An 11,385-nucleotide genomic window follows, 5' to 3' on the forward strand; every position below is an offset into this window, starting at 1 on the left:
ACCGGCGAGCTATCACATTCCCACTCATTTTTGAGCGGAAATAGGATGGGTATAAATTTTTTATTACAGTTCATTTAGATCACTATAAAAATTTCACCACAATTGGATCATAAAAATTTCACCATAATATGACACACCAGCCACACATATTTATTTGCAGCTAAAAAAGGCAGATAAACAGATGTAAAGTACTCCCTCCGTTTATAAAATAATATAACTATGATATCCATGTCAGTCCATCTAGAGTTTTTTTAATATATAATTTGGTTAAACTTGAGTAGTCATATTTACGCCAAGCAAAACACGCGTCAGTTGCAGCATACCCCCAAATTCCGTTGCAACTCCCGGCAAGTCTTTAATTACTGATTGTATCCACCAAATTCCGGCTTCACAAGATTCCATTCAGTTCAGGTGCATTCTGAATTTCTGATATTTCTCTCGGACTACTCTCACTATATATACATACACCACTGACCACTGTGCTCTGCAAATCTAGCTAGCCACCAAAGGCTGGACCAAGAAGAAATCCAGTAGCGGTAGACAGTACAGTGGTGACGCCAAGAATGGCGTGCTGCACCAGCCGTCGTCCCGTCCTCGTCGTCCTCTCGGCCACCGCCGTCCTGCTCGCCGTCGTCTTCTTCGGCGCGGCCACGACGACCGCCGCCTCCGCCGCCGCGGCGAGCGCCGCCCCGAGCTACTGCGCGGTGGGGAAGGCGATCCCCGGCTGCGTGTGGTACGTGGCGAGCCGGAGCTGCGACGTGGTGGCCGCCATGCTCCCGAACCGGGCCTCCCTCAGGGCGACGTGCTGCGGCCAGCTGCAGAACGTCCCCGCGGAATGCCGGTGCCGGGCGCTGCGGGTGATGATGGAGACGACGCCGCTCGTCGTGGGCGCGGACCCGGGCGCCCAGCGGAGGTGCCGCGCCGCGCAGGCCCGCTTCGCCCCCGCCGTGGTCGCCGCCGGCGAGTGCAGCCTGCGAACCGTCCACGGCAGACCCGTCTGCAATGCGCTCGACGCCGAGTAATGGTGATGCAGATCGTACTACTAGTACTTGGTTGAATAAGTAGGGACATATGGATATGCATGTATATATCGGTGCGTTGAGGGATTAATTAATCATATCTAGAGGAAATTGAACGTGCCCATATCTGGACTCAGAGCTTATTCGCGTGTTTTATAAATCGTATTTTTTTAATAATATTTTTTTCTCATAATAAATCAGCGAATAATATTTTCAACCATAACTTTTTAGAATCTATTTGGTCTATCACTTTTTTTTGTGCGAAGCTACTCCCAAGGTCGTGGAGATGTTTCTTTCCGGCCGAGGTGATGCCAGCAACTCTGATAAGTGATAATAGATGTTGTACTAGTAATGCACCAAGTTTGCACGAAAATGAACTGAATGCCTACATCTTGGCTGGAATTGAAAGGCCGATTATATATTTATATATGATGGACATGTTACATGACATGGTGAAAAAGTGGCGCGAGTTGGAGAATGCTACTCACGTTTTTTTTTTTTGATAAACGGAAAATTTAAGTAATTAGCAGCAGGATGTCACGTTAGTTGGAGAATGCTGCATTGCTGCTAGCGACGGACATGTCAGCCGATCTTGATGCAGTGAGTCTACTCAATGATTTGTGATTTTAGATCTGGTATTATTTGGTAACATTATGGTTACTGTAATCTATGACTTTGGGCTTCGCAATAAATTTTGATCTGTGATGTCGAGTTGTATAGTGAATATAACGTTACGTGGTCTGTGCTGTTATAATGGGTCTTTTAAATCAAAAAAATTATATTTCTTGGAATTTGGATTGTGGGCTGTTCTGTTTTGGGCCGGCCGGGCCGCTTTGAAAAAATGGTTGATGCATAGCCAAAAAAAGTTCTGAGCTATAAAAAAAAGTTCGTTTGGGCTAAATATAATCGGCTGGGCTGGCCAAAAAATGAGTCCCAAACAATTGGACTGACATATTTTTAGCATGGCTGCTACATATGCTTAAACAAGCCAAATTTAGTTTTATGATGACATCCAAATCAATGTCAAAATGTTTTGACATGAACACCTAAATGTCATAAAAAGCTCATCTTTTGACATTTTATTTTTTTTAACTCGGTGTCAGAAATAAGAAATAACGACGTATAACTTATTTTTCTATTATTATGACCCATATCAAACGTCAACATATGGCATATTTCTGTGGTGATTGACAAGCTCGATAACAATGACTTAAAGCTTTGTTTCTCTAATCACTTTTGGGCTTGGGGGCAGCTTGGTGCTGTGACGAGGCTTCATTCGATGAGCTCCGTCACTTAGTAAAATGTATAATATATCTTATTATTTTCATATGTCTATACATCTAGTAAAATGTATAATATATCTAAAAACCAAAAAAGATTATAGTTTAAAATAGATGGAGTCCTAAACATTTCTTTTGGTGAAATTTGTCCACCCGGGTTCAAGTCCTCGACTTGTCATGGTTGCTCGCGTTTTCTTGAATTTATTCTAGTATTTAACGACGTTGTACTTTTAGCAGTAGAGAATAAAGTAAAGTCACAAACCGAAGAACAATAATAACAATTTACTTACTAATATTAGAAGTTGAACTACCGAAGAATCTCAGAAGCAAGCCCCATGTTAGGATGACTTGATTGCGTAGGTACAAGCCGGAGACAAGACATCGATAGACCAGCGCTTCCTCCAACTCTTCCCTCCACTCTATCTCTCTTAATCTAAAAAGAATAGCTCTAATCTCACATAGAGACTACAAAACTAATCTTCTCTTGAATACTAGGCTCTAGAGAGGTAGTCCATTCAAGGGACCCCTCTCAGGCTGTTCAGACTAGAAATAATGAATTAGATTTCTGAATTGCCTGGCTCTAGGGGCCAGGTGCTCTGCTTATATAGCCCTCTCGAATGAATCTCGGCCATCGGATTAAACCGACTTAAATCAACCGCTTTTAATTGACCCTCAAAGGTGGTGGAGAGACGATCCGTGAGACTTGCCCCAATTGGTGGAGAGGGGAGGGCGGTCGCCCTGCCTTGCTGACAAGTGGCCCCCTCAGGGGGTCTGTCTTCTCGAGTCTTCTATATTCTTCTTTTTCGCCACCTAGTATTTTTATCTCTATGTAAACCTAACATATGGGCCTTCCATGGTTGTTTTTAGCTGACACCCTACAGAAATAGATATTTACCAAAACTCATGAAATTTTGTCAGTTAAATCCCTAGTATATGTTGGTGATTCTATTTATAGCATTTTCTTGGTTAAGTTGACTCTTAAAATTGATAGTTATCTACCATCAACGAACGGTTCTAGAGGGACTGGGCACTAGCTGTTGAAAGTCCCAGTTTGGTTTTGGATAATTGATGAAACCTATGTGTACTAACCTTTGTCATGAGTGAAATATAAGGATAGGTTGGTACACATCAAGTGATGGAGCTAGATGATGGTCATGGTGATGGAGGTGACCAAAAGATGATATTCAAGTGCTCCAACTTGAAAAAGAAGAAAGAGAAAAACAAAATGGGCTCAAGGCAAAGGTATTTTTATTAGGGCCATTTTGTTTTACCACTCAAGACACCTAGCGGGTGTGAGTGGATTTAGGATAGATAACCGTACTATAAAGAGGAGAAATCTTTAATTGCAATGGTTATCTAGTGCCACTAAGTGTGAGTCTCATTTGCATTTACCTAGCGCTTAGTGACGTGGTGAGTTGCATGAGAAAGTATAAAAATAATTGTGAAATGCTAACACACATGCACATGGTGGTGTACACTTGGTGGTGTTGGCACATTTACAAAGGAGAAGGTGTTGGAGTTGATTTTGATCAACTTGGAGAAGAGAGAGAGGCTTTTCGGTGTTCTTCGGACATTAGGATGACTTTTAGATGGAAATACTGCTTTGATCCATTATGATTTGGATTGAGTATCCATATGGATTGTATAGCCCTCTGAGTAAGCTTTCCGAAATGTCCAAGATCATCGAATTCGGAGTTCGGAGCTAGAAGTTAGCATCCTAACAAGTTTTGAGGTAGTGCTGAGAATGCAGGACCGGAAGTTCCGGTGGGACTTCCGGTGGTACTTCCGGTGCCTGACCGGAAGTTCCGGTCAGCCAGACAGGAAGTTCCAGTTGGGCTGTGAGAGGTGCGCTCGCGTTTGAGAAAACACTTCCGTCTGACCGGAAGTTTCGGTCAATGACCAGAAGTTCCGGTCCACAACCGGAAGTTCCGGTCCATGAACGGGAGTCCGCATAGGAGTCTTTGCGCATGCCCTCGCGCGTCAGGATTCACTTCCGGTGTCTGACCGGAAGTTCCGGTGGAACTTCCGATGGGTCCGAATCTCTCACAACGGTCAGATCTGTTTGGCCACAACGGTCAGATCTGCTTGGACCGAGGCTCCAACGGTCAGATCTGGTCGGACCGGAAGTTCCGGTCCCAGGCACCGGAACTTCCGGTACCACACTATAAGTACTCCTTTCCTTCGTTTTTGACGGGGCAACTCGAATAGAACACATTTTCTGACTTCCGGTGACTCTTCTAAAGAGTAGAGAAAGCTCTCCCTTCCTCCTCTCTCACCCCCTAAGCTTTGTGCTCCATTCAAGTGAGAGATTGAGCTCAAGTGATAGATATGAGAGCTTCAAGTGCATCTCCTTCCTCTCCTCTCCTTCTCCATAGCTCGGTGCTCTTTGGTGAGAGGATTTGGGGAAACCCTAGTGTTGTGCTTTTGTGATTTCATTCTTGTGGCACTAGGTGGTGATTGCAATTGTGGATTTCTTATTACTCTTGGTGATTGCCGTCACCTAGACGGTTGTGGTTTTGTTGATTGGTGAGGGGATTTGGTGATTGTGTCCGCCCTCAATCAAGGTGATATTTGTGAGGGGTTCTTGGGCTTATTCCCCGGCGGAGTGCCAAAAGCCACTCTAGTGGATTGCTCGTGTCATTGAGTTACCTCACTTGTGGGTCGGTTCTTGCGGTGTCCTAGTGAGGACGAGGTTCGTGCTACACCTCTTAGCCACCGAACCACCAAGTGTTGGTCGACACAACGGGGACGTAGCGTGCCGGCAAGCACGTGAACCTCGGGAGAAAAATCGGTGTCTCAATTGTGTTTGATTGGCATTCTCCCGGTGCGTGATTGTTTATATTGATGATTGGTTCATCCCCTACACGGCGGTATAAATATCTCATCCTATCCTTTACTTACCGCAGACTAGTGTAATTAGTTTAGTTGCTTACTTTGCCTTGTGTAGCTTGTAGAGACTTAGTTCTTGTGTGCATAGTGATCATAGCAACTAGAATTGTTGGGTAGGTGGCTTGCAAACACTCCTTTAGAGCTAGAGCAAAAAGCTTCGCTTTGTTATTTACTAACCTCTTGCTCTAGTGAGTTTGTAGAATTTTTAAATAGGCTATTCACCCCCCCTCTAGCCATATTAGGACCTTTCAGCTGTGCCCACAGGGCGGTGTGGCGGCGCCTATGAAGCCGGTGAGAAGGCCGGGGGGGAGGTGTGGCCAGCATATTTCCGTTTCCATGATGACCTGTGTGGTTGGCGACGGGTGGTCCCGCTAAGCGGTGCCTTTCCGGCATAAGGAGCCTTCTGACTAGCAACTGGAGGACTCAGGTGTCACTTCTATCTTCCATGAGGCAACTAGGTTGTGGGAAACCACAATGTACACGCCTAGATCTCGGTGGTCGGGATTGGCTTGGTGAGCAGCTGATGGTGTTTTTGCCCTGACGTCCTCAGTACTATGGGTTTTTGCGGTGCAGCGTGGTGGTTTGGAGTTGGTGGTGGTTCCTTTTTTTGAGTTGTGCATTGTGTCGATGTCCCAATCAACTAATTGAGATTGCGCGGACATGTGTGGTTCAGTGTTTAAGAGCATTCCCAACCGTTTTGCATAGTTTGTTTAGCAAATGAGGGAGTTTGCCAAGTCCCAAATAAATATGGCAAAGGTGAAAAGAGACAGTCTCCAATAGTTTGACATTAATCACTTGGCAAAAAAGAAAATTTGGCCGGGAGGAGAGAGTAGTCTCACGACCACGCGCCGGGGCGACGGATTTCGCGCGAGGAACGCGATGCCAAGCGCAGAAGGGCTTGACATATTTGTGAGTCGTTCCCGTCTATTTGCTAAGTTAACAAAATTGCAAAGCCCAATTGCCAAACCGTTGGATAGATGTTTTTTAGATTTTTTTGCAAATACATAAATGCAAAGCCTATTTGCCAAACAGTTGGGGATGCTTAGAAACAACTATATGTATTAGCTAATACAGAGGCTGCTATATCAATATATTTCCTTTTCTAAAAATTAGACTTAATATACCTACATGCATTGCGTTCTCTGATGGCTGTAAGACTTTGCCGTGGGCAGTTGTCTAATTATTAAACACTCGGACCTAAAAGCCAGATAAACATCAGCTGGCTAATTAAATACTTACTACAAGTTACAGCAAGTACTACTACTACAACAACAACAACAACAACAAGAGAAACACAAACACTGCACAACAGCCACGCATATATACAGCCGAAAGCCAGTTAAAGTGGCCGCAAAATTGCCACATTAATTATGCCAAGCAAAAGCCGCGTCATCAGTTGGCAGCAGTATACCCCCAAATTCCGTTGCAACTCCCGGCAAGTCTTTCATACGGAGTACGTACACAACATCAGTACAGTAGAGGTGCCTATATGGCTATATATACGTATAGTCCACCACTGTAAAGGCTTGTACATACGGAGTACACAACATCCAGGAAGCAAAGGCTAGACCAAGAACAAATCCAGTAGCAGCTAGCGGTGTAGACAGAAGAGACGCCAAGAATGGCTTGTTTCACCAACCATCTCGTCCTCGTCCTCTCGTCGTCCGCCGCCGTCCTTCTCGCCGTCGTCCTCGGCACCGCGGCCAGCGGCGCCCCGCCGAGCTACTGCGCGGTGGGGAAGGCCATCCCGCACAGCCCGCTCTCCGGCTGCGCCTGGTACGTGGCGACCCGGAGCTGCGACATGGCGGTGTCCATGCTCCCCGTGCTCAAGGAGACTTGCTGCGGCCAGCTGGAGCACATCCCGGCGGAGTGCCGGTGCCGGGCGCTGCGGGTGATGATGGAGGCGCCGCTCGTCGTGGGCGCGGACACGGGCGCCCAGCGGAGGTGCCGCGCCGCGCAGCCCCGCTTCGCCCCCGCCGTGGTCGCCGCCGGCGAGTGCGGACTGCGAACCGTCCACGGCTGGCCCTTCTGCAACGCGCTCGACGCCGAGTGATGGTTGGTGACTGGTGATGCAGATGATCCACCGTACTACGTACGCCGAGGCGAATAAGAGAAGAGAGGGGCATATATATGCTCTGAAATGCATGTTCGTTCATATCTAGACGGAATTGAACATGTATGCATGCATTCCTTGTTTTGTAGTGATTTTTGTTGGAACTGATGAATCCTGCTGAGCGTCTTCGCTGTTATCTATTTACTGTTGTTCTGATGGAAACGTGATCACAGATCCACAGTAGGGTCGTTCAATCTTTGTTTGAGCTTATCTACTGAATCTGTGTGCAGTAATATTTTTCCTCTCATAATAGATGAGTAAACAGTACTTTGACTTTTCAGCCAAACAAATAGACCCGCATTTGGCGGTGTTGATGGCACTGCTCGGTGCAGCTCAATCGCCTCTCACACGCCTAGAGGAAGCAGCACGCACGTGGTGGCAAAAAAGTGTGGCACACGTAGAGATGGTAACGTGTATAAACCCGCTAGGCTTTGTTAGTCTAAATCCATGGTTATGAACATAAAAATTTGCCCTCTAAAAACCCATAACCCACGACGGATTTTATTTGGTGCTCAAATCTATGGCAATCGGGTCACGGATACCCTTCAGGTTGCCCATGGATTTAAGTTGGTGCCTAGACCCATCAGGTTGTCCATGGGCCCATCCATATAGCAACAAAGAAAAAAACATAACATGAAAATCATGTCTCAGAACATAAAATTGTATTCATTCTTCTTATTTTTTATTTGAATGGACATATCATCTTATATGTCTCTGAACGTAGTAATTTAGTATAAAAAATTAGAATATTGTTGACTGATATGATTGTTTCACTATGATGAATTGAGTGTTAAAAACGTATAGGTTTATAGGTTTTGGTACTACATCCCCATATTCATAAACCTGTTGGATTAACAAACTCATGGAGAGAGAAATTAATCCATATCAAACCCATACCCGTTGGAGGCACACTTGACTTACGCGCTACCAGCTGGGGCTTGGTGACCCTGCTGACCCGGCGCGGTTGCCTGGCAAAGCTGGGACCATTTCTCTGAGAATTTTTTCTTAATTAATTTTATAGAAAAATAAGAAAAGGGATTGAAAGAGGATTTGTACGAGCCCATTTTTATACTCGGTCCTCTTTATCACTGGATTTAGGAAAATATGATATTATTTGTATATAGTGGATCGTAGTTGCATAAAATGGCGGAATGGCCCACTTGGCAGATCGATGCTCAGGAGCTAACTGACGAGAATTGCGAGCAGAGAAATTGTAGGGGAGCATGGGCCGATCGGTTATTGGGCTGATTATGATTTTGGGCTGCTTGAATTACGGTTGACGTAACAAACAAGCTGGTGGGCCAACTGAACGAAGAATGCCTAAAAGGATTGCTGCCTAAGATTCCTTGATTATGCTCTCTGTTGTGTGCTTACTAAGAATTAAGGTGAACGACGATTATTAGATTTTTCTTTATTTTCAATAATATGATGCAAAAAAAGTTATTATGTACTATCAATGTGAGTACATGGCATATGTTTGTTTATATTGTATATACCAGTAAAGATTGAAGATCATAGAGTCAAGGTCCAGGAGATAACATTGTCAATTTTGTCATGTCAGTCATGCTCATCAGATGAGCTAGCTACAAACAAAAATAAGCCAAATGAAACGCACAAGAAATTAAAATGGTTGTAAATTCTAAATGACACACAGATATGATCGGCACAAATGGCTGCAGAGTCTGTCGTGCTGCCAAGAAAAACACTGGTTGCAGTGTACCCCCAAATTCTGTTCCAACAAATCTTCAATTGATAGCCTCTATCCTCCAATTTTTGCTAGCTACAAACAAAAATAAGCCAAATGAAACGTACAAGAAATTAAAATGGCTGTAAATTCTAAATGACACACAGATATGATCGGCACAAATAGCTGCAGAGTCTGTCGTGCTGCCAAGAAAAACACTGGTTGGAGTGTACCCCCAAATTTTGTTCCAACAAATCTTCAATTGATAGCCTCTATCCTCCAAATTTCGCTAGCTACAAACAAAATAAAGCAAATGAAACGTACAAGAAATTAAAATGGCTGTAAATTCTAAATGATACACAGATATGATCGGCACAAATGGCTGCAGAGTCTGTCGTGCTGCCAAGAAAAACACTGGTTGCAGTGTACCCCAAATTTTGTTCCAACAAATCTTCAATTGATAGCCTCTATCCTCCAAATTTATGTTTCAGAAGACTTCATTAATTTTAGCAACAAGCAGACAAATCATTGCATCATCAATTGACACCTCTTTTCGCTTCACCTTTAGTTTCTTATATATGTTCAACTTTTCAGTTGTATGCAAGTGAACCTTCACATAATAATTAAGACTAAGAGGAGGGACTGTGATGAAGTAAATCGCTCACATTTTTTTCATGCACGTTGGGAGATTAGATCTTTGCTAGGATCAGAGCTAGCCTAGCTACTTTCAAGAATGACCTCATTCGGTTTGACCTATAAAATGACCTAGAACACGCCCTGTTCAATCTAGAATTATTTGACACGGATTGAAATTGAGACCGACCTTGAATGACGGTTCAGATTGACTCAGTTCAGAATGAAATGAGGCTACTATAGGCCTTTCCACCCCCTCCTCACTCCGGATTAGAGCCACACTGCACCTACGAACACTTGGAATTATAGTTTTTAATCTCCCGCTATGCTGCCGCTATAGCTTCTGAGGCAGGATGCTGCTATTTGTGTTCATGTACAATTTAACCGTTATATCCCATATAGCCTAATTTAGCTCTGCTATTACCTGTTTTAGATATAAACTGCTAAACACTATAGCCCGCTATTTAAAACATTGCTTGAAATCGAACCAAACCGGCTGAGAACACGATCTAGTGACATGTATGGATGGATTCACTTGATCCATGTGACCATGTCTAGGAACCATATATTCCAGCTGAGAATCATTCCCAGGGACCGGACAGAACGAGCCCTAATAGGAATCATTAATTATATCACAAGAACAAATTAAAGCCGGATCCCTTTATTTTTTTTGTTCCGGATGGAAGATCCGATCGAGACATGCATCTCTCCTCATCCTATATGCAGCATGTAGGTAGGTAGGTAGGTAGGAATAGGATGCTCTTGACAGTTACTAGTCCTACTTGGAGGGCATGGTTTCGCCGCCGAGAATCCAGGGGCACTCGGCGACGCCGGTGATGGTGGGCAGGTTGCACTCGGCCTCCGTGATGAGGGTGGCGGCGAAGCGCCTCTGCACCGCCCGCGGGCAGCCCGGCAGGTCCTCCAGCCTGCCCTCCAGCTGCGCGTCCGGGCCCGGCGGGATCACGCCGTCGATGAGGATGCTCAGCGCCGTGCACCGGCAGTACGCCGCGATGTCCGCCAGCTCCCGGCAGCACCTCCTCCTCAGCTCCGGCAGCGGGAGGAGCGGCCCGATGCCGCAGGTCCGGCTGGCCACGTACCAGCGGCAGCTCGGCAGCGGGTTGTGCGGGATGCCCCACCCCGGCACGCAGGTCGTCCCGGCGCTCGCGCCGGCGGCTGCGAGCACGGAGAGCAGCACGGCGGCTGCGAGGAGGTTGCTGCTGCTGGACGAAGCCATTTCTTGGTGCTGATGATTTGCGCTGGTGACTGACTTAATTGGAGCACCACGTAATAGTAAGTGCTATATATCGAGAGAAAGTCGTGATGTGTATGTATGTGCTTTTATATTTGTGTTTGTTTGTTGATGGAGTCTTGTGGAACTGAAATTTGGACGACGATATGATGCGAGTGATGAGTTGGAACTTTATTTCTTGGATGGAACAGAATTTGGTGGCATATGCAACTTGTGTTGTTTTGCGTGGCGTTTTGTCACAATATCTTTTTATCCTAAATGAAATGAAACATTTGCTATCTTTAACGGTCTATTTGAAAATTCCTTATAGTACCACAGCGTGCTGCTGTGTGGCGGCCGCAAGGGGCCAGCGGCAAGAGGCTGCCATGAAACGACGCTGAGTTTTGCCGCCAAGAGGCTAAGCGTTACGGCAGGCCACTGTCGACGCTACAACATGTCGAGCAAACGCCGTAGACAAGTGTGTTTGGATACAGACAGTGGCGGAACTAACAAGTTTGATTAAAGGGGGCCGACAAACT

The 11,385-nt window shown here is 45.4% G+C and overlaps 3 protein-coding genes across 3 annotated transcripts; 2 read left to right on the forward strand and 1 right to left on the reverse strand.

Annotated features, from left to right (window-relative positions):
- LOC110432979 (alpha-amylase/trypsin inhibitor-like) lies at positions 157 to 1,143 on the forward strand. Its single transcript, XM_021454382.1, has one exon. The coding sequence runs from the start codon at positions 564 to 566 to the stop codon at positions 1,020 to 1,022; it is 459 nt and encodes a 152-aa protein (XP_021310057.1). The 5' UTR covers positions 157 to 563; the 3' UTR covers positions 1,023 to 1,143.
- LOC8069108 (alpha-amylase/trypsin inhibitor) lies at positions 6,613 to 7,480 on the forward strand. Its single transcript, XM_002459511.2, has one exon. The coding sequence runs from the start codon at positions 6,810 to 6,812 to the stop codon at positions 7,239 to 7,241; it is 432 nt and encodes a 143-aa protein (XP_002459556.1). The 5' UTR covers positions 6,613 to 6,809; the 3' UTR covers positions 7,242 to 7,480.
- On the reverse strand, positions 10,230 to 10,979 carry LOC8069109 (trypsin/factor XIIA inhibitor). The gene has a single exon (XM_002461642.2). It carries the CDS (start codon positions 10,850 to 10,852, stop codon positions 10,397 to 10,399), a length of 456 nt encoding a protein of 151 aa, XP_002461687.1. The 5' UTR covers positions 10,853 to 10,979; the 3' UTR covers positions 10,230 to 10,396.

The sequence above is a fragment of the Sorghum bicolor genome, chromosome 2 (assembly GCF_000003195.3).
Source record: "Sorghum bicolor cultivar BTx623 chromosome 2, Sorghum_bicolor_NCBIv3, whole genome shotgun sequence".
Taxonomy (NCBI): Eukaryota; Viridiplantae; Streptophyta; class Magnoliopsida; order Poales; family Poaceae; genus Sorghum; species Sorghum bicolor.

What these genes read in the sequence shown, in the direction of transcription:
- LOC8069108 (XM_002459511.2), top strand. Translation starts at nt 6,810, where the DNA reads ATGGCTTGTTTCACCAACCATCTCGTCCTCGTCCTCTCGTCGTCCGCC.
- LOC8069109 (XM_002461642.2), bottom strand. Translation starts at nt 10,852, where the DNA reads ATGGCTTCGTCCAGCAGCAGCAACCTCCTCGCAGCCGCCGTGCTGCTC.
- LOC110432979 (XM_021454382.1), top strand. Translation starts at nt 564, where the DNA reads ATGGCGTGCTGCACCAGCCGTCGTCCCGTCCTCGTCGTCCTCTCGGCC.